Below are 25,952 nucleotides of genomic sequence, written 5' to 3' on the forward strand. Positions count from 1 at the left end.
TGCAAGTATTCACATAACTATGGTTTATTTATTTTGGTTTTATTTTATGTCTGTATTTCTTCGACAGTGATTTATAATTGTATATGGACCATGTATATTGCCACTAGATCATGTTTAATAACAGTGCATTTTGCAGAACCTTATATAACAGTTTTTGGACAATAAATAAATTGGAATCTGCCATGGGTAGAGGCTTCTCTGTAAAGGTAAAAAGTCTCCAGCTTGAAACAATCTAAAGGCAACTGGAGGAACGTGTAGCTACGCTCCAAAGAATTAGAGAGCTGGAGCTCTTCTTGGAAGCAACAGAGCACACCGTCCCCACCAAGGAGGAGACGGGACTCCCCTGAGAAGGAGGCTAGTTCATCAACACAGGAGCCAGATATATGGAGAAACGTGACTCAAAGAAGTAGGAGGCCCAGGGTTCACTCTGATTGTTTAGAAATACACAATCGCTTTGAGGTCCTCTCCCCTAGCATGGAAGACGAAGAGCAGACTCCATTTGAGGATCTCTCCTTCATTACAGTCGATCAGGTATATGAAGACGAGCAGCAAAGTCAGTCCTCAAGGAATGTGCAGGCGACCTTGGAATGGACAGCTCACGGAAGAACCCCGACCAAACCCAAGAGGAGGCGTGTAGTGGTGATAGGGGATTCCCTACTGAGGGGAACAGAAGCAGTGATCTGTGGGCCTGACAAGATGTCTCGGGAAGTGTGCTGTCTCCCCGGGGCTAAGATCCAAGATGTAACTGAACGACTGCAAGGAATCATAAAACCCACTGACAAATACCCCTTCCTCTTGGTTCATGTGGGAACCAATGACACTGCAAGCAATAGCCTCCAGAAGATCAAAAGAGACTACGAGGCTCTCGGCAGGAAATTGAAGCAAATAAATGCACAAATTGTCATCTCGTCTGTCCTCCCAGTTGAACGACGTGGCCCAGGGAGAGAGGGGAAAATAATGGAAGTGAACAGCTGGCTTCGCAAATGGTGTAAACAGGAACGGTTTGGATTCTTAGATCACGGACTGCAGTTTCTTGAAGATGGACTTCTGGCAAGTGATGGGCTGCACCTCACAACGGTTGGGAGAAATGTTTTTGCCAAAAACCTCAGAAACCTCATCAGGAGGGCTTTAAACTGACTAATGTGGGGGAGGGAGACAGTGCTCCTGAAGGTAGGAGTCTATCAATTAATGAAGATGATCATCCAAATGTCATAGACCAAATGGAGCAAACAGCACCCGGACCTAGTGGTGGGAGGAAAAAATCCTTAAATAAGAGACACGGGGGAATGATTAATGGACTTCAATGTCTGTACACTAATGCGCAAAGCATGGGAAATAAACAAGATGAGCTTGAGCTCTTGGTACAGCAAACTAAATATGACATAATAGGCATCACTGAAACCTGGTGGGATAAGTCCCACGATTGGAATGTAATAATGGGGGGATATAATCTATTTCAGAGAAACAGACCAGACAAGAAAGGAGGAGGAGTGGCGTTATATGTCAGGGATGTGTATACCTGTGAAGAGATCCAAGATTTAGAACCTCAAAGCCAAAGTGAGAGCATTTGGGTCAAAATTAAGGGAGAGAAGAATAACAGAGACCTCGTTGTGGGAGTTTACTATAGGTCCCCAAGCCAAACGGAGGACATAGATGATGCCTTCCTGGAACAGATGGCCAAGCATGCAAAAGGAAGGGAGATAGTAGTAATGGGGGACTTCAATTACCCGGATATTTGTTGGACGTCAAACTCAGCCAAGAGCATAAGGTCAAACAGATTCCTCACTGGCCTTGCAGACAACTTCATTGTCCAGAAAGTGGGAGAAGCAACAAGAGGAACAGCCATTTTAGATCTGGTCCTAACCAATGTTGATGACCTGGTTAGTGGGGTAGATGTGGAAGGATCATTAGGCGCGAGTGATCATGCTCTTCTGAAGTTTACTATACAGCGGAAAGGAGCAGCCAAGCATACTAGGACTCAATTTCTTGACTTTAAGAAAGCCGACTTCATAAAACTTAGGGAAGTGCTGGGTGAGATCCCATGGACAGCAATACTAAAAGGAAAGGGAGTTCATGATGGCTGGGAGTTTGTTAAGAGGGAGATAGTAAAAGCACAACGTCAGGCAATACCAATGAGACGGAAACATGGAAGGTGCCTAAAGAAGCCAGGGTGGCTATTTAAAGAACTTTTAACTGAGTTAAGATTAAAAAAGGATGTGTACAAAAAATGGAAAAGGGGGGAAACCACCAAAGAGGAATTCAAACAAATAGCCAGCACGTGTAGACACAAAGTCAGAAAAGCTAAAGCACAGAATGAACTCAGGCTTGCTAGAGAGGTTAAAAGCAACAAAAAAGGCTTTTATGGGTATGTTCGTAGCAAAAGGAAGAACAAAGAAACAGTGGGGTCACTCAGAGGAGAAGATGGTGAAATGCAAACAGGGGACACAGAAAGGGCTGAACTCCTCAATGCCTTCTTTGCCTCAGTCTTCTCCAATAAAGAAAACAATGCCCGACCTGAAGAATTTGGAGCAAATGATTCAGCAAAGGAAACACAGCCCAGAATAACTAAGGAGCTAGTACAAGAATACTTGGCTAGTTTAGATGTATTCAAGTCTCCAGGGCCAGATGAACTGCATCCAAGAGTATTAAAAGAACTGGCAGATGTGATCTCAGAACCACTGGCAGTCATCTTTGAGAATTCCTGGAGAACAGGCGAAGTCCCGGCAGACTGGAGGAGGGCAAATGTTGTCCCTATTTTCAAAAAGGGGAAAAGAGAGGACCCAAATAATTACCGCCCAGTCAGTCTGACATCAATAGCAGGGAAGATTCTGGAGCAGATCATTAAGCAAACAGTCTGTGAGCACCTAGAAAGGAATGCTGTGATCACCAATAGTCAGCATGGATTTCTGAAAAATAAGTCATGTCAGACTAACCTGATCTCGTTTTTTGACAGAATTACAAGCCTGGTAGATGAAGGGAACGCAGTGGATGTAGCCTACCTTGATTTCAGCAAGGCATTTGACAAGGTGCCCCATGATATTCTTGTAAAGAAGTTGGTAAAATGCGGTCTTGACTATGCTACCACTCAGTGGATTTGTAACTGGCTGACTGACCGAACCCAAAGGGTGCTCATCAATGGTTCCTCTTCATCCTGGAGAAGAGTGACTAGTGGGGTGCCACAGGGTTCTGTCTTGGGCCCGGTCTTATTCAACATCTTTATCAACGACTTGGATGATGGACTCAAGGGCATCCTGATCAAATTTGCAGATGACACCAAACTGGGAGGGGTGGCTAACACCCCAGAGGACAGGATCACACTTCAAAATGACCTTGACAGATTAGAGAACTGGGCAAAAATAAACAAGATGAATTTTAACAGGGAGAAATGTAAAGTATTGCACTTGGGCAAAAAAAATGAGAGGCACAAATACAAGATGGGTGACACCTGGCTTGAGAGCAGTACATGTGAAAAGGATCTAGGAGTCTTGGTTGACCACAAACTTGACATGAGCCAACAGTGTGACGCGGCAGCTAAAAAAGCCAATGCAATTCTGGGCTGCATCAATAGGAGTATAGCATCTAGATCAAGGGAAGTAATAGTGCCACTGTATTCTGCTCTGGTCAGACCACACCTGGAGTACTGTGTCCAGTTCTGGGCACCACAATTCAAGAAGGACACTGACAAACTGGAACGTGTCCAGAGGAGGGCAACCAAAATGGTCAAAGGCCTGGAAACGATGCCTTATGAGGAACGGCTAAGGGAGCTGGGCATGTTTAGCCTGGAGAAGAGGAGGTTAAGGGGTGATATGATAGCCATGTTCAAATATATAAAAGGATGTCACATAGAGGAGGGAGAAAGGTTGTTTTCTGCTGCTCCAGAGAAGCGGACACGGAGCAATGGATCCAAACTACAAGAAAGAAGATTCCACCTAAACATTAGGAAGAACTTCCTGACAGTAAGAGCTGTTCGACAGTGGAATTTGCTGCCAAGGAGTGTGGTGGAGTCTCCTACTTTGGAGGTCTTTAAGCAGAGGCTTGACAACCATATGTCAGGAGTGCTCTGATGGTGTTTCCTGCTTGGCAGGGGGTTGGACTCGATGGCCCTTGTGGTCTCTTCCAACTCTATGATTCTATGATTCTATGATTCTATGATTCTAAGACAGTATGTGAAAAGTTTATTGGGCTTGGATGTGGGGAAATTGTGCTCAGCTATGAAGCTTTCATGGATGGGTTTTAGGAAGGGTGGAGGGAATCGCCCCATATACATTTCAGATGACATTATTCATTAGAAGCACCTTTATCTCAGGCAAATCTGCTGCATCTTTGTATTGACTGGCTTTTGTGAACAATTACATTTCTCCAAAGTTCTTGATTGCCATTAGTCATATGCAAACCACACCAAATATGGACATCATATTTTCTCCAGGGGAATCAGACTTCTGCTGCTTCTCTCTCATACACAAACACACCTTTGCTTCTGGAGAGCATACTTCAGCTGTGAATATTTGCAGGCTTCCCATCATCTCACTGACTGCTAAAAAGGTGATCTGGAGCCATGCTGTTCGTTGTTTTTCAGACAATTAACATTTCCACACTAAGGTCTGCCAGTGCCGTCCAGACATGGCTGTTCAATGGTCAGCTAGAAGCAGAATTATAAATGTCCACATCAGCAAATGTGACTTGATATTGCAGAAGAAATTTTGACCCCAAGGCCTCAGTCCTGGTCTGTCACCGCCAGTTTTGACCCCATGAGCATATATGTGAAATGTAAGGTTATTTTGTTCCAGCATGAATCATTTTACACTTGAATTGCATTTGCCATTCCACCACCTGTTCACTCACTTCGGTGAGGTTCTTTTGGTACTCTTTGCAATCTCTTTTTGTTTCAACAAATCTGAACAATGATGTATCATCAGCAAACTTGGCCACCTCACTGTTTACCTCTTAATTCTAGATAATTTATGAGCAAGTTAAAAAGCACAATCTTTGGGATAATACCAATCTTTGGAAGACTGCACTTTCTTCTCCATTTGGAGAACTGTCCACTTATTCCTACCATTTGCTTCAATGAACTTAACCAATTCCTGATCCACAAGAGGACCTCTTATTGAATAACCTTAGCAAATAATGTGCCCATTTTCAGTCCCTGTCACTTAGCTCTGCGGGGGGCGGGGAGCAAGCAAGCAAACACCTATTATTCATACCCCACTCCTCTGCTTTTGTATTCAAGCTGGTCCAACCCAGAGAACGCAATCATCAGGTGAAGTGGGGAGGGATAAGGAAGTGGCAGAGTTCCACTCACACTTCTCTGAATTCAGGTTGCTCCTTGTTAGCCTACTCTTTCTCTTCAAATAAGGTGGCAGTACTATGCATGCTGAATCCACTGAATCTATTCTTGTGATGCATAGGATCTGGCTGCTCCTGGGATAAGCCCTGCTGGAACAGACCAATGGCCCACGTAGCTCAATATTCTGGTCTCACTGTGGCCCAGCAGATGACTTTGAGAAGCCCACAACCAGGGCTTGAGCACAACAGCATTCTCCCCTCCCGCTGTTTCCAGCAACTGGCGTTCAGAAGCATTCTGCCTTTGACAACAGAGATGGAATGTAGCATTGCAGTTTAGAAGATGTTGATAGTCTTATCCTCCATAAATTTGTCCAGTCCTCTTTTAAACTATCCAAGTTGGTAGCCATCACTACCTCCTGTTGGAGCAAGTTCCATAGCTCATCTATGAGCTGCACTGAATCTTCCAATATTCAGCCTCAGTGGGTGCCTCTGAGTTTTAGTGTTATGAGAGAAGGAGAAATTATGCACACACTAGTGGGGAGATTATAAAGGAGTATAAATTATGCACAATTTTATACACTTTTATAGTAGGCTTGCCCTATTTCAAAAAGTAAAAACCAGGACGCCCGAGAGTTGTAGAGCTTTTTTTAGGAAGACCCCCAAGGACTGATTTTTCAATGGACCTGCCTAACATCTAGGACAAAGCAATGGCCTTTGGAAATCCCCCCCGGACGTCGATTCTGCCTTTGAAATCCCAGTAATATTCAGGAAAATCTGGATGTAAGGCAGCCTTGCTTTATAGTGTTTCCACTTACTTGCTTTTTTATTGTTCTATTTTTTTATTTAAAAAATAATTAAAGATTCTTGGTTTACAAAAGTATGTGCAATGTCTCTTTCTTCAAGCTGCATTTTCTACAGATCAGTTTCATTTGTTGTGAGACATTAGTGTTACATTAAGAAGTAAAGAGGTGAATGGTGAGTGGGGTGGGGCCAGGTGTTACTTGACTTTTTTCTAAACTACAAAGACTCAAACGTAATATTTTCTCATAGGGACCTTTGATCATGTTGCGTTTGCTTACATTGCATCACATTTGCCATTTTGCTGTCCAGCTGGGAGAAATTGTTTTGCAACTTCTCAAAATCCCTGCTTCTTTTAGCAACCTCCAGGAGCATAGAACACCGGTCCTAAGATATCTGCATTGGCTCCCAGTACATTTCCAAGCACAATTCAGAGTGTTGGTACTGACCTTTAAAGCCTTAAACAGCTTCCGCCCTGTGTACCTGAAAGAGCGTCTCCACCCCCATCGTTCTGCCCGGACACAGAGGTCCAACTCTGAGGGCCTTCTGGCGGTTCCCTCACTGTGAGAAGTAAGGTTCCAGGGAACCCTGCAGAGGGCCTTCTCGGTAGTGGCGCCCGCCCTATGGAACACCCTCCCACCAGATGTCAGAAAGATAAATAGTTATGTGACTTTTAAAAGACATCTGTAAGCAGCCCTGTTCAGGGAAGTTATTAATGTCTGATGCAACATTGTGTTAGACTTGCCCCAGTCTAACACAGAGTTATGAACTAGAAGATTAGTGGTTCAAAGATTGTGGGAAGTATTCCTGCCTTGCAGGGGGTTGGACTAAATGAACCTTGGTGCCCCCTCCAACTCCACAATTCTATGATTCTTTGATTCTATGGCTCATCTTCACCACCACCACCTTGGAAATTGAGCCATGTCTCTTCTGCAGGCTTTCGTCACAAACAGAGCGTAATGCTTCAAGCTTTGAAGCAGAAGAAACAACCCGAATTACAGTTACTGAGGGCTGATTCATGAGCTGGGAGTCAGCGAATTACACAACTCAAGCCCGTTGTGTGCAGCGAAATCATCCCGCTTCTCCTAATCAAACCACCCCCCTCCCCGCTTCCAAGGCTGCGAGAGTTGATCTGCTCAAAGGACAAAGGCAGTTTCCCGGAAAGGGAAAAGCGAAACTAGAAGTAGACATTTCTCATGCTGAAAGAAGGAAGATTCCAGGCAAGGAAACCCCCAGGAAACACCCATCCCACCACCATAAAAAAGCCAGGGGGGAGTTCAGTGAAAGGAGAAGAGGTGTGCCCGGTTCCAGCAAGAGAAGAGCCACAGCAACTTATTGCCTTTGGCAGAAGTTCTGTCCACAAGCAGTGAGACTCAGCAGCAACCCAGATCATCAGCCGCTGCTCCCAGCAACTTAACTCTGTAAGTACCATTTTCCTTCCTCCTGTCCCTCCTGTTGGCTTGAGAGAGACAGGCATAAGCTTCGGAGGCCAGACTTCTCAGAGCAGGGAAGGGACTGCTCGGATGAGTGCAAGGATGCTGGTCAGCTAGTAATAATAAGAATAATTTATTATTTATACCCCGCCAATCTGGCTGAGTTTCCCTGGGCGGCTAGCAGGGGCGCCGACTTATAAAAAATATTGGGGGGGCCCATACCGGGGTCCTGCCGCTGGTTCGCTCGGGTAGCCGGGAGAATGCAGTTCGAGGTGGCGGTGTTGGGGAGAGACCCTCGCTCAGGGCGCCACTAGACTTGGCGGCCGGCGGCCTATCTGGGGGGTTTTGGAGCGTATTTCGGCGGAGCGATTGGGGAGGAGGGGGCTTGTTGCCGGATTCTTCAGCTGAGCCGGAGATCCGCTGCTGGGGGTCCCTGGGCCGAGTTGTGAGCACGGCCTGCTGAAGGGAGATCCAGCCGATTGCGCGACAGGGATGGCCGGGGCTCTCCGGCTAGGGCGCGCGGCTGGCTGGCTGGCGAGGGAGCAGGTGGGGAGGAGGCGGGGGTCCTCACTCTCTTAGGAAACGCACCCGTGCGCCCGATTGCCACGAAGTCCGAAGGGTGCGTGTGTGGAATTAAAAAGCAAAAACGAGATACGGGCAGGGCAGGCAAAGAGTTTTCTGCAAGAGGATGGAGGGCAGGTTGAAGAGAAAATCACTCAGGATGAGACAGTCAAATCAGCCATGATAAAATGGGCTCAGGATATTGGGTATAACATCATGTTTGAGGACTGGGAAAGGTTATGGACCACCGGAATGAAATTCACGGCATGTAATGCCTTGAAGGAAAATATTATGAAAATGTTTTATAGGTGGTACATGACCCCAGTCAAGCTTGCAAAAATATATCACCTGTCTGATAATAAATGTTGGAAATGTAAGGAGGCTGAAGGGACATTCTTTCACCTCTGGTGGACTTGTCCAAAAGTGAAGGCCTTCTGGGAAATGATCTATAATGAATTAAAAAAGGTATTTAAGTATACCTTTCCCAAGAAACCAGAGGCCTTCCTCTTGGGCATTGTTGGCCAGAAAGTGTTAAAGAAGGATAGAACTTTCTTTATGTATGCAACTACAGCAGCAAGAATACTTATCGCAAAATATTGGAAGACACAAGATTTGCCCACACTGGAAGAGTGGCAGACGCAATTGATGGACTACATGGAACTGGCTGAAATGACTGGCAGAATCCGAGATTTGGGAGAAGAAACAACGGAAGACTGGAAAAAATTTAAGGACTATTTACAAAAACAATATAAGTTGTATGAATGTTAAAAATTTACACGATTCGGAAACTATAGCTTCAGCAATTAGATTTGGGAAACAGGAAATTATATTTTAAGTAAGAAAAGGTCAAAATCTAAGGTAATACTATGTTTAATTTAAGATATAAGTAACTGATGAAAAGTATGTTAAATTTAGAGGTATAGTATTTGAAAAGTACAAAATAAGGTACGAAACAAGGTAATAATTTGCTGATATCTTTATTATAAAGAATGCAGGGTAAGGGAGATGCGAGGAAGTCCAGTTAGTTATATAAAAAATGTGTTGAATGGTTGGTTTTCTTTTCTTCTTTTTCTTTTTTTCTTTTTCTTGTTCTTTTACTTTTTTCTTCAGTGTATGTTTCTAACTTTGTATTTGAAAACTTAATAAAATATTTATAAAAAAAAAAGAAGAGAAAATCCTTTCGCTTTTCTGGGGCGCAGGGAAGTCTCAGAGCCGGAGGTTGGGGAAGGGACCCCCTTTGCTCTGCCCTCTTCTCCCGTCTTAGATTCGCATGGGGGTCCCCGCCCGAGCTTGCCTGGCCACCGGGCCACACAAGGGCCGCGCTCTACGCGGCACACCTTGCTAGCCGCGCAGCTGTCCTCCGCGGCTGCGGAGCGGCCCTGCGCCGGTGCCCAGCCCCTCTGGGCGCCCGCTGCGCTGCCAATGACAAGCGGGCGACGTCGCGGGCGGGGAAGGCGTCGCTTTCTTTCCCGATCCTGCATCCTCCCAGTCTTCCAGCCCTTTTTTGGGTTGGAAGCTCGTCTCGTTCGCCCTTCTCCTTTCTTCACCCTGCGCGCAATTTTCCTCCCTCGTCTCCCTCCCCATTTCTCCTTCCTTCCTTCCTGACTGACTGGCTCTGGCTCTGACTCGGGCTCTGGCTTTGGCTCGGGCTCGGGCTTGGCTCGGGCTCGGGCTTTGGCTCGGGCTCGGGCAGCCACAGCGTCGGCGGTGTTGGCGATCGGCGGCGCGGGGGGATGGCCCTCCCGGGGGAGCCGGCGCTGCTCAGTGGGGTTGCCAAGGAGACAGGCCGGCCGCCCCCTCCCCCGGCCCGGCGCCCCCCGCCGCACCGGTGCCCGTTATTGAGCTGGTGCGCGCCGGGCGCCCTATAAAAGCCGCGGACGCGCCCACCGCCGCCCGAGATTATTGGGGGGGCTGAGCCCCCCCAAACGAATTTTTGAGGGGGCTCGGGCCCCCTCAAGCCCCATGGAGTCGGCGCCTATGGCGGCTAGGGATGGAAGCATCGACCAATTTCAGCTCTCTCAGCTTCTCGTTCTTCCAGTCTTAAATTTGATTCTTTCCATTTCTGCAGCAATCTGCAATCCCCCTAAAATGTGCCACCTGAGGCAGCTGCCTCACTCTGCCTAATGGAAGGACCGGTGCTGCTTTTGTCTGCGGTCTGCTTGCTTGCTTTAGTGATTGTGTCATTCTTGCTGTTACAATATAACAGCATTTTCATTGTCATTGTACACACATACAATACTCTGGGATCTGCTTGGATGTTTCCGACCTTTTTTAAAATAATAACAAAAAATTAGTTCCCCAGATCTTACAGAAAAGAGTCTGAAGAAGCCACAGGCAGCCTTTATTAAGAATTCTCCTAATTTTCCCTTACTCATGCCTCAGCTGATGACAGCCAGTTCATTGCTTGTCCCTGAGCTTGCCTTGCTCAGTAGGCAGAGAATACAGAGTAGAGAGAATTCAAACAAGGGAGGTTGGGATGGAACGGAGTTATCCTGGAAAAGGGCACAAGTGGCTGGCTGACACTATAGAGCACACTGCACAGCGTTTTGTTGCAGTTTTCACTTGTGGGACTAGAGATTTCTCTGTAAGTTGATCTTCAAGCAATTAAGCAGTGGATCCAGACTTAGTTAGACATAGACAGACCCATCAGATCAATGGGACAATCTCATTGCCTGCAATGGATCTGCACATCATACAGAGAAAACACATTTCCCCCCTTAAGAATCCTGGGAGCTGTGGTTTATCCCTCACAGATCTACAATTCCCAGGATTCTTGGGGGGGGGGTTGCTTTACATATATGGGGCGTGCTCGGCCCAAATGTGAACCCAACCCTTACACTATGCTCAGATTCATCAGCAGTGCGTGTTTGGGCTACAACAAAGAGGCAAAGTTTCCAGATGCTTGGAATGTGTTTCCAGATGTGGAACAACAAAGAGGCAAAGTTTCCAGATGTGGCTTGGAACATAGAACCAAGCAAAGGGGAGGTGACCTTGGGCATAGTCCTGTTTGGTGCTGTGCCCTATAACTGACCAGGAACACTGACCACAGTGCTATCAAATCCATTAACTTGGGGTCCTTTCCAACTCTAAGTTTCTATGAACTATGTAAACAGTTGCAGGGAAAGTCCAGCTCTTGATTTCAAAAGAGGAAATTATTTTAAAAACAATGGGGTTCTGGTAAAAAAAGAAGGGAGGAAGTTGAAACAAGAGCATTTCCAGAAACAGCTTGAAAGCAAAGCAGACAGTGAGTTTCATAATGCTTTTCTGAACACCCTTTAGCAGTGCAGAAATAACGTGGCCAGGCTATCCATTTGTGCATCAAACTTGGATGTCTGCAAAAGGGGTGCCTATGTTTGAGAAGGTACACCTGCATATGCCCTCCACACAATTTAATATCCGTACTTTCTAGGGTCATGATACCACGGAGCACCTGAAACCTTTGTCGATGTGCAGGACTGTTCTAAAAAGGGATAAAACATGATAGCGCTGATTCATAGAGGGTCGACGTGGACCTTAAAAAAGGACATAGTTAGTGCCATCAATACAGGCCCTTAGTAGCCAGAACAGCAGTGAAATAGGCCATCTACTCTTAGGAAAGCTGAGCAGCTATTCTTCTGAGTTAAAAAAAGCCAGATTTTCTGAACATTTTCCTTTACTTTTTCTCCCAGGAGGTTCTTTGTCCTGATCCATCCCTCTCATGGGCTCTCCGCGGCCTCCGTTAGTGAACATGGAAGAGCCAATGTGCCTGATTGAGAACAACCCCAATGAACAGCTGCGGGTCAACCAGGAAGCCCTGAAGATCTTGCAGAGCATCCAGCAGCCAGTGGTGGTAGTAGCCATCGTGGGACTGTACCGCACTGGCAAGTCCTACCTCATGAACAAGCTGGCAGGAAAGAAGAAAGGTGAGTCTGCAGGAAGAATCTGCTCGGTGTTCCTGAGTAGAGACTGGGGTGCTGAATGGGAACATTCACACCACGCCAGAGTTCCCTGAGAAGAGGGATTGATTGGAGGGGAATAAGGAGGCCTCCTCTCAGCTCCCTTAGCAAACTACAGGTCCCAGTTTTCTTTGGGGAAAGCCATGACTGGCATCATAGCAGTTCAAGCATAGAGTGTGAATGTGGTCAATGAGAAGGGGGCAGTTATAGTATGAAGTCCCTTAATAATGGGTTGTACCAAACTAAGTGCTCAGAGTTATGGATGGATCGATGGATCTCTCTCTTTCAGTTCTCACAATTTCTCATCTCTCCAGTCTAAAATTCAGTTCCCTATATTTCTGCAGCAATTTGCAAATAAGTAAATAAAATAAAATCCCCATCAGCTTTTCTCCTAATAAAAGGTTTTCAAGGGTCTCGGAAGCCAAATGTTTCGGTTTTTGAACGCCAAAAACTCAGAAGTAAATGCTTCTGTTTTTGAACGTGCCTCAGAAGTTGAACTTCTGAGGCGGCTTCCTGTTTGAGTTTTCCATACGTTTTGAGGCTTCCATATTGAGTTTTTGGTTTTTGAACATTTCGAAACGTTTCCGGTCTTCCGGAATTGATTACGTTCAGAAACCGAGGAACCACTGTAAAGACCTTTTTGTATGCAATTTTGCCCAACATTTTTGGAAAGCTGTTATATTCACTAAAATATGCATTGCCATGCACAATTTACCCCAATGTATGGATTATTGTGCACATTGCTCTGCTGGACAGCTACGTTTCAAAATCTGGAGAAGTGTGGATTTCAGAGGATGGCTGGGTTTTCTAGTAAACACATTGTTTTGTAAAGCATGGATGTGGTTGGCTTGCCTTTGCAAGCGAACTTAACTGAACTTTCCCCCCATCCTCATTCAGAACAGACACAGTGAAATTCATGAGGTTAGTCATGCCCAGTAACTTCATTGGGTCCACTTTGAGTTGGGCTAACAGTGCATACGCATCATATCCCTGTCTCAAGTGCATGTGCAAAACTGTTCTAAAAAGGCTAAAAGAGCTGATTTGTAGAGGGTCAATGTGGACCTTAAAAAAGGAAATAGCAAGAGGCCAGAACAGTAGTACAACAGGCCATCTGCTCTTCAGCTACTTGCTGGCTATAGGTTTTTGGTCTGTGTTCCCTGCAAATGGAAATACTTCATTCACTCCTTCTGATCTTTTGAACCTGTTCCATCCTCCCTTCTGTGCTGGAGCAGTCATCTAACCCACTTTATGGGCAATTAAGTGGCTGACAAGAGCCCCAAGGTTCCTTTTACAACCAGGCTATTGCTGCAGTTTGTAGTTATGGTGCTTCTTTGCATGTGCAGGGGATATAACAACAAGAACAACTAATTTATTACTTATACCCCACTTATCTGGCCAGGCCTCCCCAGCCACTCTGGGCAGCTCCCAAAAGAATATTATAAACACGATAAAACATCAAACATTAAAAACTTCCCTAAACAGGGCTGCCTTCTGAGGTCTTCTAAAAGTCAGTTGTTTATTTCCTTGACATCTGATGGGAGGGCGTTCCACAGGGCGGGTGCCACTACCGAGAAGGCCCTCTGCCTGGTTCCCTGTAACCTTACTTCCTGCAGGGAGGGAACCGCCAGAAGGCCCTCAAAGCTGGACTTCAGTGTCTGGGCTGAACAATTGGGGTAGAGACACTCCTTCAGGTATACTGGGCTATTCCTTTCATGCTGGCTTGGAAAAGAACATAAGTATTTGGCCAAGCCGCTAGAAGATAAGATGTTCACCCACCTGGTGCCATGCAGATGTTTTTGACTACAACTCTGGATTAGGCTGATGGAAGTTGTGGTCCAAAGCATCTTCACCGGGTTGGTGACGGATGCTCCATAGATACCTACTTGTTTGCAAAGGGTGGAAGCCCTCCATTTTAAGAACTGGAGTGAGTACTATTGAGAGTTGCAGAACAACACCTCCACCCACAACAAACACACAGGTGATCCCCTGATATCTGATCTCCTTCTCCTTTGTACCCTACAGGCTTCTCTCTGGGTGCCACCATACAAGCAGAGACCATGGGCATCTGGATGTGGTGCCTTCCTCACCCCGAAAATCCTGGCCACACCTTGGTGCTTTTGGACACGGAAGGACTGGGTGATGTGGAGAAGGTAGGCTGGAGGACAGGGCTGGCGCCAGTGTGATGCAGTGGTTAGGGTGTTGGGCTGAGACTTGGGAGGCCAGGGTTCGAATCCCCACTCAGCCACAAAGCTTGCTGGGTGGCCTTGGACCAGTCACTGCCTTTCAGCCTAATCTACCTCACAGGGTTGTTGTGGGGAGAAATGTGTCACACTTAATGAGATCCCCGTGACATCCTAGGTCTCAGGTTTTGGCCTTGAAATCTTGGGCTCCTGAGCTGGCAGTCCTAAGAACACTCCCAAAGCTTTTGGACGTGGAGTGGCTGGGTGATGTGCAAACATCTGGTAGTAGGGAGTTGATGCCTTGAAGAGTTTTCATTTTTAAAATGATAATAATTTTTAAATTCATTTTTAGCTTTAACAATTAGCATCACAAATAAATCATAATCATATACATATAGGATTCTCTGAATTCCTGGACTTCCCTCCACCTCTCCACGGTTTCCATAGTTATTCTTTTCCAACTGTATCAAATAATGTTCTCCGTATTTTCTTTAACCTCAATTCTCACCATAGTTCTCATTACACTGCAAGTGGTTTTTTTTTTTATCCCTGCCAATGCTTTTAATTGTTTACAGTGATATTTTAAGTAACTTATAAATTTCCCCCATTCTTTATCAAATTTATTATCCTCTTGAACTCTGACCTTCCCGGTCATTTTTGCCATCATTTTTGTCAGCCATTCTTCTCTTGTAGGTACTTTGTCTTCCTTCCATCTTTGGGATAATAACATCCACGCAGCTGTCGTAGCGTACATAAACAGTCTTTTCTGCTCCTTTGGTATATCTGGACCTAAGATTCCTATAATAATATAATAATAATAATTTATTATTTATACCCCGCCCATCTGGCTGGGCCTCCCCAGCCACTCTGGGCGGCTTCCATAAAACCAAAAATACAGTAAAATATCACACGTTAAAAACTTCCCTGAACAGGGCTGCCTTAAGATGTCTTCTGAATGTCAGGTAGTTGTTTATCGCTTTGACATCTGCTGGAAGGGCGTTCCACAGGGCGGGCGCCACTACCGAGAAGGCCCTGTGCCTGGTTCCCTGTAGCTTTGCTTCTCGCAATGAGGGAACTGCCAGAAGGCCCTCGGCGCTGGACCTCAGTGTCCGGGCAGAACGATGGGGGTGGAGACGCTCCTTCAGGTATATTTATTCCTAATAAAAAAGCTTCTGTTTTTCCCCACAAAAGTTATTTTAAACATTTTTTTCAACTCATTATAAGTCATTTGCCTAGGATGGTTTTCTATGCAGTCCTTACATACAACAGGAAAACTAGACTAAGAGCAGCCCCAGAGCTCCTGAAAGTCACCACAGTCTGAGGCAGTGGGAACAGAAAATACCCACCAAAGCAGTATCTCTAACTCTAGCGAATGCAACAACTCTAGGTTGCTGATATCAGGAAGGCACCATCATTGTACTCTTTCCTGCAAGAAATTTAAACTTTTTTTAAGGTAAACCTAGCATAGATGTTGATATGCTTCTAATCTCTCTTACTGTAGATTTCTTAAAATTAAAAAATCGCATTGCCGGGGGTTGGACTATATGACTCCTGGGGTACCCTCCAACTCTACAACTCTACAATTCTGTGATTCTATGTTTTCCATTGTTTTTAGCCTTTTAAATTGATGTCGTTTACAAATTTATTGCAAACCTCTTACAGGGTTTGCCGCAATCGAGCGGGTCTATAAATAGCGTCAGATGCAAATAAATAAAACAGGTGCAAGCCCAGTGTACAAGGGTTTTCTGCTAATTACTCCTATCGCTCCCTACAGAGCAATATTGAGAACGACGCGTGGATCTTTGCCTTGTCCATTCTGCTTAGCAGCACCTTGGTCTACAACAGCATGGGTATCATCGACCAGTTTGCCTTGGAAAAACTGCAGTATCCTTCCATGAAAACTCCATTCCACCTCCAGTTCCCTGATTTGCAGCCAGAGTAGATGGGGCAGGGACTTTGGTTTGTGTGGTATCTCCATGAACATTATGGGATCTCCCCCATGCACTTCTTTGCAGGATACTAGATGGCCCTCGCAAGCCTGCAGTGCCACCGTTCTCTCTGGACTCTTGTGTTTGTTAGGAAAACATTCTTTAAGAAACAGATAAAAAGTTCCTGGAAGCTTTAAAGAGGGTTCCAGAATTTTCTTTAGTGTGTAGGAGTGGTGCTCTAGGCTTGATTGGTGTCAGCTGGAGGTGCAAATAAATAATAATAATAATAATAATAATAATAATAATAATAATAAATTTTATTTATACCCCGCACTCCCCAATAAAGGGAGGAAGCTGCAGGCTGCAACTTCCGCACGAGGAAAGCACACACACACACACACACTGTCAGCACGCACGCTGACCACAAGGTTGGAAGTAGGACTATGCGCTGCTGATACTATGAGTTTTTGCTGTGTCAGGATTGTTAATTACTGGACTGAGATTATACCGTGCTGGAGAGATAAGGAAGGAATGTAAATAGCTTGTATATAATAGTAACAGAAATGCTTGTGCAATCAGTCAAGCAACAAAGAAGCTCTTGACTGTGAATTTGAGTATGACTCCTGTTCTTGTCCTCTGCCTCCGGGGAAAACTCTGCTACAAACAGCAAGAAGTGGTTTTACCGAGGTGCCACCACACAAGCAGAAAAGCGCAGCAGAAGTGTGTGGGCGGTAGCCTCTAATAGTGTTATCTAAGTTATTTAACTGAGAGATTATTGCCCCAGGAGGGGACAAGAGTCATCTCCATACATTCCTTAGTGTAATCCCAGGTATGTGACAGAGCTGACTAAGCGAATCAAGGTAAAAGCTACAGCCACAAAGACCTCTGAGGATGGAGAGGAGGAAAACAGTGACGACTTTCTCAGGTTCTTCCCAGCCTTTGTTTGGGCTGTGCGTGATTTCACGCTGCAGCTGAAGCTGAACGGATGCCCCATCTCTTCCGACGAATATCTGGAGAACGCCTTGAGGAGGAAGAAAGGTATGGGAAAGAGGGCTGATGGGATCCCACCCAGGCCTTGCGTCAGCAATCTGAGGCTGTGACAGGGACTGACTCTATCGGGGCAGGGAACCGTTATCCTTCAAGGGGCTGCATTCCCTTCTGAGCAACCTTACGGGGGCCACAGGGCAGAGGAAGGTGGAGCAACAGCTGTAGAACTGACCTTAGTACAGCAGGTCAGCATATTCCTCACCCAGGCAAGCAGAAAGCCTTATCAGAGTTCAGGGACACAGTTCAGCCAGGCAAAAACTCTCAAGGAGGCTGCAAGGCAAAGCCATTGAGGTCTGTAGCCTGAAGAGAAGGGGTGTGGACTGGCGAGAGTCCTGCAGGGCTGTTTTTGGCCCACAGGTCTGGGATTCCCCATCCCTGAACTACATTCTTGTTAGCTTTTTATAACATCCGCGTCAGTGGGAAGTCCAAATTCTATAGACAATGGTGAAAAATGGGAGAGAATCGTTCTGTGAAATGGGGCCTTTGAACATAAGAATCCCAAAAAAGCCCTGCTGGCAGTCAAGAACTGTGTACGGTCCCCAATTCTGTCATTTTACTCCACAATTTTCTGGGTTAATGGGGTTGAAAACAGATGTTTGTTTCTGGAAGCAATTAACGTGGAAATGAGTGCTAAACCTCTTGTATATTCTGCTAGATTTCTGGAGGTAATCATAATCATAATAATTAGTATTAGTATTATTTCCCCAGCCACTCTGGGCAGCTCCAAACAGAATATTAAAAACACAATAAAACATCAAACATTAAAAACTTCCCTAAGGGCTGCCTTCAGGTGTCTTCTAAAAGTCAGACAGTTGTTTATTTCCTTGACATCTCGTGGGAGGGTGTTCCACAGGGCGGGTGCCACTACCGAGAAGGCCCTCTGCCTGGTTCTCTGTAAGCTCACATCTCGCAGTGAGGGAACCACCAGAAGACACTCGGTGCAGGACCTCAGCGTCTGGGCAGAACGATGGGGGTGGAGACACTCCTTCAGGTGTACTTGGCCAAGGCCATTTAGGGCTTTAAAGGTCAGCGAAAACACTGAATCGTGCTCGGAAACATACTGGGAGCCAATGTAGGTCTTTCAGGACCAGTGTTATATGGTCTCAGCAACCACTCCCAGTCAACAGTCTGGCTGTCGCATTCTGGATTAGTTGTAGTTTCCGGGTCACCTTCAAAGGTAGCCCCACATAGAGCACATTGAGGTGGCTTTTACATTGTATGAAAGCTCAAATATAATGCGGATACATGAGGGAAACAGAATGAACTGCTGATGTGGTCTTTCAGGACTACGTCACTTAGGATTGTATATGGGGGACTGTTTAGTTGAAAGCACATCCTTGACAGAATCTGCTGGCAAAACGAACAGGAAAACAGGATGAGCTAGAATTTTCCTCCCTGGTTTGTCACCTTTCTGCAGGTGGGAGGATTTTGGCATAGGGGTGTTTTCACTGAATCCATTACAAATGCGCATTCCAAAACGCTGTTGACGTGAAGGATTGCACCGCTTGGCCAGCCGAATTTGATCTGAGGCAGGCATGACGCCTGGAGCAAAGATGGAATGCAGCAGCCCAGAAAGAGTGATGGCTTTGAACTTTCTTGCATTCTCCCTCTCCAGGACAACCCGAGAAGCTAGATCTTGCCAAGAAATGCATCCGCCAATACTTCCCCAGCCGCAAGTGCTTTGTCTTTGACCGCCCGGCCGGAAGCCGAGACTTATCAGAACTGGACGACCTGTCTGAAAAGATGCTAAGCCCCAACTTTGTGGTGCAAGTGCACCGCTTCCGCCAGCACATATATGAAAGTGCTCAGCCCAAAATGATCGAAGGAGGACACCTGGTGACCGGGATATGTGAGTAGAAGGGAAGGGACCAGAAAAAATGGATGTGTTAGCAAAGTCACTTAAGTAACACAGACGGAGTCCAGAGGGAGAAAAGGAATCATTGTAACATTTCACAGGAGAGAGGGGAAAGTCCCATTTCACAAGTAGAAATCCCTGACAGATACCCACAACTTAATATAATTGATATAGGAATACAGCATGTCTCACCATAGAAACGCAAGTAGCTAGCTAAAATAAATAAACTGGCTTTCTTCCCTCCCTTTGCAGTGCTGGGGCACCTGGCGGTGACCTACGTGGATACAATCTCCAGTGGCTCCATACCCTGCATAGAGAACGCGGTGGTAGCCTTGGCACAGATTGAGAACACAGCTGCTGTGCATGATGCCATTACATACTATGAAGCAGAGATAGAGAAACACTTGAAGCTGCCCACCGAGACTATTGAGGAGCTGCTGGAAGTGCACGCCCAATATGAGAAGGAGGCCATAAAAGTGTTCTTGGCTCGGGCCTTCAAGGATGACGATCACGACTATCAGAAAGAACTTGGGGTATGAGGATTAACTCACCAGTGGGCATGAGATAAGGGGCTCTCCATATCTGATATGGGGAAAGCTAGAAGGATTTTGTGTTGGATGGAAAGTTGGCTACTCAGAAATGGGAAGTTCCTTTCTATGGGGCAATGTATTCATTCCTGTCCTAGTTCAGAGACTGAGTAGCCAAGATGTCAAGGGATGAGATCCGGCTCCTTAGCAAGGTTGTGTTGTTGGCCATTGATTGGATGCCATTGGAGCTAGTTGAGTTGAGCTAAGAGGCCCCCAGGAACATGGAACAACTGGCAACCACTTGGTTTTGTTGGGAGAAAAAGTGACCCTGTTCCCAAGGGAGGTGTTTAGAATGAGGAACTCACTGTGGGAGGACCAGTTTGAGGAAAAGACAGAGGGTAATAGGTAAGGCAAAGTAGACTTGCAGCAGGTCCTGTTATTTGAGGCCTTATCCACACACCATTTGCCCTGCTCTTTCTGAGCCTCCCCACTTAAGCAAGTGGCCGTTCCTATATGGGGAAAACTGAAGAGGATTTGTTGTTGGAAGGAAAGTTTGAGACTCAAAACTGTTTCTTTCCTTTTCCATAGAGGGTAGCAGGTTGATGCTTGCCCTGATTCAGGGAATGACTGGCCAGGATGTCGAGGAATGAGACCTGGATTCTTGGCATGTGTCATGAATACACCAGCTCCCAGGGAAGAAGTGCAGACAGAGGGAGAGGGGAGACAGGAAGAGAGAGGTCTGGAAAACAAAGCTGAGGGAAGATCAAGTTACAGGGACACAGACAGGAGCAGAGAGGAGAGCAGGAGAATTCACAAAAGTTCCGAGTCCTGATATGAGGAAGGGGATAGAGTTGACCCCATTAGCCCTCATTCTCTCCTAATCATAGGACTCCAGAATCGCCTTCCTCACAAGAAGAGGGTAGGCTGCCTTTGGTTTCGAAGGAAGAAAAACCCGTAGTGGGAACATCACCAATGATGGACGGCAGGCAGATGTTGCCGCTCTGTGAACCTCGCCCATGGTTTCCAAGACTCCCTGACAGCATGGTTGTGTTGGCCATAGATTGGGTTTGGTTGGAGCCTGTTGAGTTGAGTTGCCCCCAGGAAGGCAGGGCATCCAGCAGCTGCTTGGTTGTGCAGGGACAAGAAGTTCAAGAAGTTGATCCTGTTCCCAGAGAGGTGTTTTGAGTAAGCAACTAATTGTGGGAGTACCATTTTTTGGAGTGGAACAGAGGTTTGTGGACCAGCTGTTCTCTTCTTCAGGCAAAGTGGAATAGCAGCAGTCCTGTTATCCAAGTCCGCTAGTCCTTCTATTCATTTCTTCTCCCTCTTAGTTGGCAAATGGGAAGCCAACCAATGACAACGAGATTTGGTTCTGGAGTTTCCAGTTGTTGATCTGTAGCTAAAGCCACTTCTTCTCACATCAAGGGCACCTTGGTCACCCCCTTGGGTCTCCAAATGTGCTTTTTGCACTCGCCCACCTGGTTTTATACACAAATGGATGAGAAGGTTGAATTAGGGGCCCTCCAGCCTCTTGCTCTGAATAGGTTAATCTTACATTGCATGTTTGGGTTACATCCTGCTTGCATTTGTTGATGTTGCTGGGAGGGGTGGCTCAATGAAATTTTGTGCTTTCCTGCAGACTTTCCCTTTGACACAATGAAGCTTTTGACTCTGGTGATCCCATTGTTTTCCTTTTCCTTTGGCCTTCTGCCTGGGAAAAGAGTGAACCGTGCCAACAGATTTGTCCTTGTTTTTAGGATGTTTAGCGTTTCCAGACTCTCTGGAATGGGGAATATAGGACCATCCTCTACTGCTGAACGTCTGTTCCTATCTGACGCTATCTGCTTCTTGCCCAACCCCAGGAGCGGCTGCAATCCAAACTTTCCGAGTTGTGTTCTCGCAATGAGCAGGCATCGTTGGATCGTTGCCAGGCGGTGCTCCTGGAGCTATTCCAGGACCTGGAAGAGAATTTCGGCAAGGGGACCTACTCTGTGGCTGGTGGTTACCTGAAGTTCCTGGATCACCAGAAGGAAAAATTGGAACAGTATCACCTGCTGCCTGGGAAAGGAATCATGGTGAGTCAGACTCAATGGGAGAGCAATGGTGGGGGGAGGATGGCAAGGGCCAGAAGGATACCCCTGAGAAAAATAACTCCCCCTTTAGCAACCTCAGAATGTTATTATTAGTTATATAATGCCAGATATGTACACAGGGATGTATCCAACAAAGTGATAATGTAAGACCCCATTCATGCAAGGATTATTGCTGGCAGAATGGGGCTCAGTCACCCCCTTTTCCTTCCCCTGCATCCCCCCCAAATCTAGGGGTCCCTCTGACCCTTTGGAGTAAATTTGGGGAGAGTGTGGGGTGTTTGTGTGTGGGCGGAGTTGAATAGAAACAAACAAACAAACAAACAAACAAACGACTTCACTCTCTCTCAGGCTTCCAAGGCCCTGGAAGAATTCCTGAAATCCAAAGAGGCAGCAGCACAGTCCATTCTGCAGGCTGACCGGACCCTCACAGAAAAAGAGAAGGAGCTTGAAGGTGAATCTGTTCAGGGACAGCTTGTTACGACTCGCAGACACTTAGGCTGCTTCCACACTGGCCATTTAATGTGGAATCACCACTTTTTGCTTACACCCTTTTTATGAGATCTCTGCAGGTGGCCATGAAGAAAACATCCGCCTCTCATGCCTTTGTGGTTTATCTTCAGTTCTTTTCTGTCCCCCCCCCCCAGGAAAAAGAAAAGAAAATCTACATTTTTAAAGCTCAAAAGAAGAGCTGTGTCATTTCCCATCCCCATGTAATGAACGTGGGGTGCCCCTGCAGGGCAGATTCATAACACCTCCTCTGGAGTCCTCCCAGTAGATGGTGACAGGAGGTAGACTAGAATAAATCCGCAGCTTCTTTCGGAAATAAAAATAAAAAAAACCCAGCATGAACTCACTGCTTGTCTCTTTCTGTGCAGTGGAGCGAGTCCGGGCCGAGGCTTCTGCACGAGAAGCTAAGCTGCATGAACAAATGAAAGAGGAGGCCGTCAAGATGGCCCAGGAGAAAGAGCGGAGTTATAAGGAGCATGAAGCACAGTTAATGGCCAAGATGGAAGAAGACAGGAAGAAGATGCAGGCTGAGCACGAGATGGTGATGAACAGGAAGCTTGAGGTAATAGAACAGCGCCCTCTATGGGCAGCCTTGGTCATCTACACCAGAGGTGGGGAGACTTGGGGCTTGGGGGACAGGTCATAGCTGTCAACCGTCCCTTATTTGGCGGGAAACTCACTTATCCCAGCGCCGTTTCCTGCTGCTGTCCCGGATTGATAATATCCCGTAAATTTCCCGGGTTTCAAAGGAAGCAGCTCCTCTCCCTCCCTCTCTGCCGGCCAGGGAGGAGGGAGGCTCCAACTGCGTTGCTTGGCTGCGTTGCTCACCCAATAAGGAGTCTAAGAACGACTTGGGGGTGGAGCTTGCATGCCTTGTGCCAATCAAATCGACCGCGTTGCCTGGGGACTCACCTTTGCTCAGCGCTTCCCAGCAGAGAGGTGATGGTTGTTTTCCTTGCTGCATCCCCTTTGCTGGGTTGCTGTGCTGTGGGAACCACTGCTTGAGGCTTCATTTGGCTGCTGGCTGGGCTTTCTGCCTTTGGCTCGGAGGGGCTCAGAAGTTGAATATACCTGTGCTCGGAATCAGATGGATACGTCATCGATGGCCCACTCACCCTTGCCGGGGAAAAGGTCTGTCTGGAGTGGGGGCAAATGGGGGGGGGGGAAATCCCTTATTTTGGCTGCTGATCCCTTATTTTCGAGGCTGCTGGTCCCTTATTTTCAAATCTGTAAGTTGACAGCTATGGGACAGGTATGGCCCCCCAAGGCCTCAGGCTCCTTGGAATCGCCTTAGGCCTCTTCGTAGCTACATTTCTTTTTTTCATTTCACTTTTAATTTGTATACCGCCTTTCTATATTACTATGCACAAGGCGGTTTACAGCAACAAAACATACAATAAAGAACACGGGCCTTGGAATAATCTGATCCAATACAGAAAGTCATAATACAACGTATCTTTAAAATGGAACGGCTTATATCAAATGAAGCAATATTTAGTAATCTAGTAGAATGTAATAGTACACAATGAAATTAACTCTCAATACATGAGCAAATAATAATTAACAATTGCAATGAATAATTAAATTCCTTCCACGTTATTAAATTAAATTCCATTCCTTTTATTTTGTTTCGACTATGGCAGACCAACACTGCTACCTACCTGTAAATAAATAATTACTAAACCATTGACCAATAAAAATAACTGCAGGTCACAATGCATAAAATGCCACATTACATACCAAACCATGTAAAAGGATCACATTGAGAAACAAAGGACACACCACTGATAACATTATTATTATTAAAATCCCTAAATTCCTCTCCTCCCTTTACCTGTTACGGACCCTGCATTGCATTCCCCCTTGAGGGTTTTTGCCTGACTAGAATATGCCCTTGAACTCTGATGATGCCACTTGCATAAGATTTCCATATGTTAATTTACACGGAAAGCACCACGTTTAGGAATAACAACTGCAGTAGAAATACAATACATTGTACTCCAGTGAGGAAGGCAGTGACCAGGGGATCTGCGTGGTTGCCCAGTCTGCTGCCTAGGCAAGGCTGGGCGATGTATCAATACATCGTCCCATGTAGGTTTGTAGACCACACCATGAGAACCTTTTCAAAACGAATGAGCTGGCAATTTATTGCTGAAGCACAGCTTCCAAAACTCCAGGGGGCGGTATAATTGTAAGTCATCTGACAACTGGCTGGCTGCCGTCCCTTTCGGCTCCCTTTCCCCTCCGATAGCAGAATAGTCCCGCTCCCAGCCTCAGTGCCTCCCTGCAGCCACGATATCTCTACTCGATGTAAGAATCGTGGCTGGGCTGCTTCTTCCTTCTCCTCCTCTCTGTCCAGGGAAGAATGGAAGGAGTTTGCCCTTCAAAGGCAAGGGCTCACGTTCCTCCAAGAGGAGGGATCCGCATTGCACAGGGTACATAGCAAATAATAAATAAATATTTATACCCTGCCCATCTGGCTGAGTTTCCTCAGCCAGTCTGGGTGGCTCCAAACAGATTATTATTATTATTATTATTATTATTATTATTATTATTATTAGTGATAAAACATCAAACATTAAAAACTTCCCTAAACAGGGCTGCCTTCTGAGGTCTTCTAAAAGTCAGATAGTTTTTATTTCCTTGACATCTGATGGGAGGGCGTTCCACAAGGCGGGTGCCACTACCGAGAAGGCCCTCTGCCTAGTTCCCTGTAATCTCACTTCTCACTGTGAGGGAACCACCAGAAGGACCTCAGAGCTGGACCTCAGTGTTTGGGCTGAACGATGGGGGTGGAGACGCTCCTTCAGGTATACCTGCTAATCTCCATGACCGCTCTTTCACCTAATCTTCGCCCTTCCATTATATAGCTCCATGTTTCAGACATTGTGATGTATACAGTATCCTATTGTTTAGCTGGGGATACCTTGCGATGTCAAAAACCAGATATCGCCCAGCCGTACAGTCCAGGTGTTGCTGATGAGCCTCTGCTCCCTTCTTAGGGTTCTTTATCTTCCCAATGGATTTGCACTGGGCAGCCTTTAAACAGAGGATTATCCTCTATATAGCATAACACACACGGGCACTCTAGACAGCCCTGTGCCCTTTTATTCATCCCTCCCATTCCAGCTGCTTTGTGAGGAACTGGGGCTGACTTCTATCTTCATCCTTGCCACTCCCTAGGAGCAGAGGCGCCTTCAGAAGGAAGGGTTTGAGCAGGAAGTCGCAAAGCTTCAACTTCAGATCCAGGCACTGCAGAAGACGGTGGAGATGCAGAGAAATAGTGGTGGCCCCCGGCGTCTTCGTTGTGTAATTCAATGAAAACAGCATCCCTGGAAGTGTCGATGGGTTGAATAAAGTGTCTAGATTGGCCTCAGGACTGTGGATGGGAGTGCAGCTAGGAAACCAGGGGATGAACGGAGATCTACCTTATGTTACCATTTAGCTGGTGTTTGCAGTCTGTTTGCGCACAAAGGAACCCCAACTCTGCCTTTTTAAGTCTACTTCTAAGGGGTCATCTACACTTCCACTTGATCTGTTCCATTTGCCCCGCTCCTTTCCCAAGGAAAACCTGCTCTTTAGTTCTCAATCGAAGCAAACAACAAACCCAAATTGCTGTTTGCACTGATTGAGCACTAAAGAGCAGTTTCCCCCCACCCCCAGGACAAGGGGAAGTGTGGATAAGCCCTAACAAAAGAGAAACATGAAACAGACTGTGACATGAAGACTTGGCCTTGGGCCAGTAACTGTCTCTCCGCCTAACCCATGAGCGTAGCCAGGATTGTTGCTGATTGGTCAGCTA

At 46.3% G+C, this 25,952-nt stretch overlaps 2 protein-coding genes across 2 annotated transcripts in view; one reads left to right on the top strand and one right to left on the bottom strand.

Moving 5' to 3' along the window:
- LOC308591521 (uncharacterized protein) overlaps positions 1-25,687 on the top strand; it is a 36,528-nt gene extending 10,841 nt beyond the window's left edge. Inside the window, exons 12-21 of the mRNA XM_081202288.1 lie at positions 11,765-11,980; positions 14,036-14,163; positions 15,968-16,077; positions 16,951-17,159; positions 18,784-19,017; positions 19,276-19,556; positions 21,413-21,625; positions 21,992-22,094; positions 22,519-22,712; positions 25,334-25,687. Of these exons, the coding sequence (XP_081058414.1) occupies positions 11,765-11,980; positions 14,036-14,163; positions 15,968-16,077; positions 16,951-17,159; positions 18,784-19,017; positions 19,276-19,556; positions 21,413-21,625; positions 21,992-22,094; positions 22,519-22,712; positions 25,334-25,471 (1,826 nt within the window). The 3' untranslated portion in view covers positions 25,472-25,687. The remainder of the gene's footprint in view (positions 1-11,764; positions 11,981-14,035; positions 14,164-15,967; positions 16,078-16,950; positions 17,160-18,783; positions 19,018-19,275; positions 19,557-21,412; positions 21,626-21,991; positions 22,095-22,518; positions 22,713-25,333) is intronic.
- Positions 1-25,952, bottom strand: part of DMRTC2 (DMRT like family C2) — a 58,008-nt gene that overhangs the window by 29,989 nt on the left and 2,067 nt on the right. The gene's annotated exons all lie outside the window — the stretch shown is intronic.

Source organism: Podarcis bocagei, assembly GCF_964188305.1.
Source record: "Podarcis bocagei genome assembly, chromosome: 7".
Classification (NCBI taxonomy): Eukaryota; Metazoa; Chordata; class Lepidosauria; order Squamata; family Lacertidae; genus Podarcis; species Podarcis bocagei.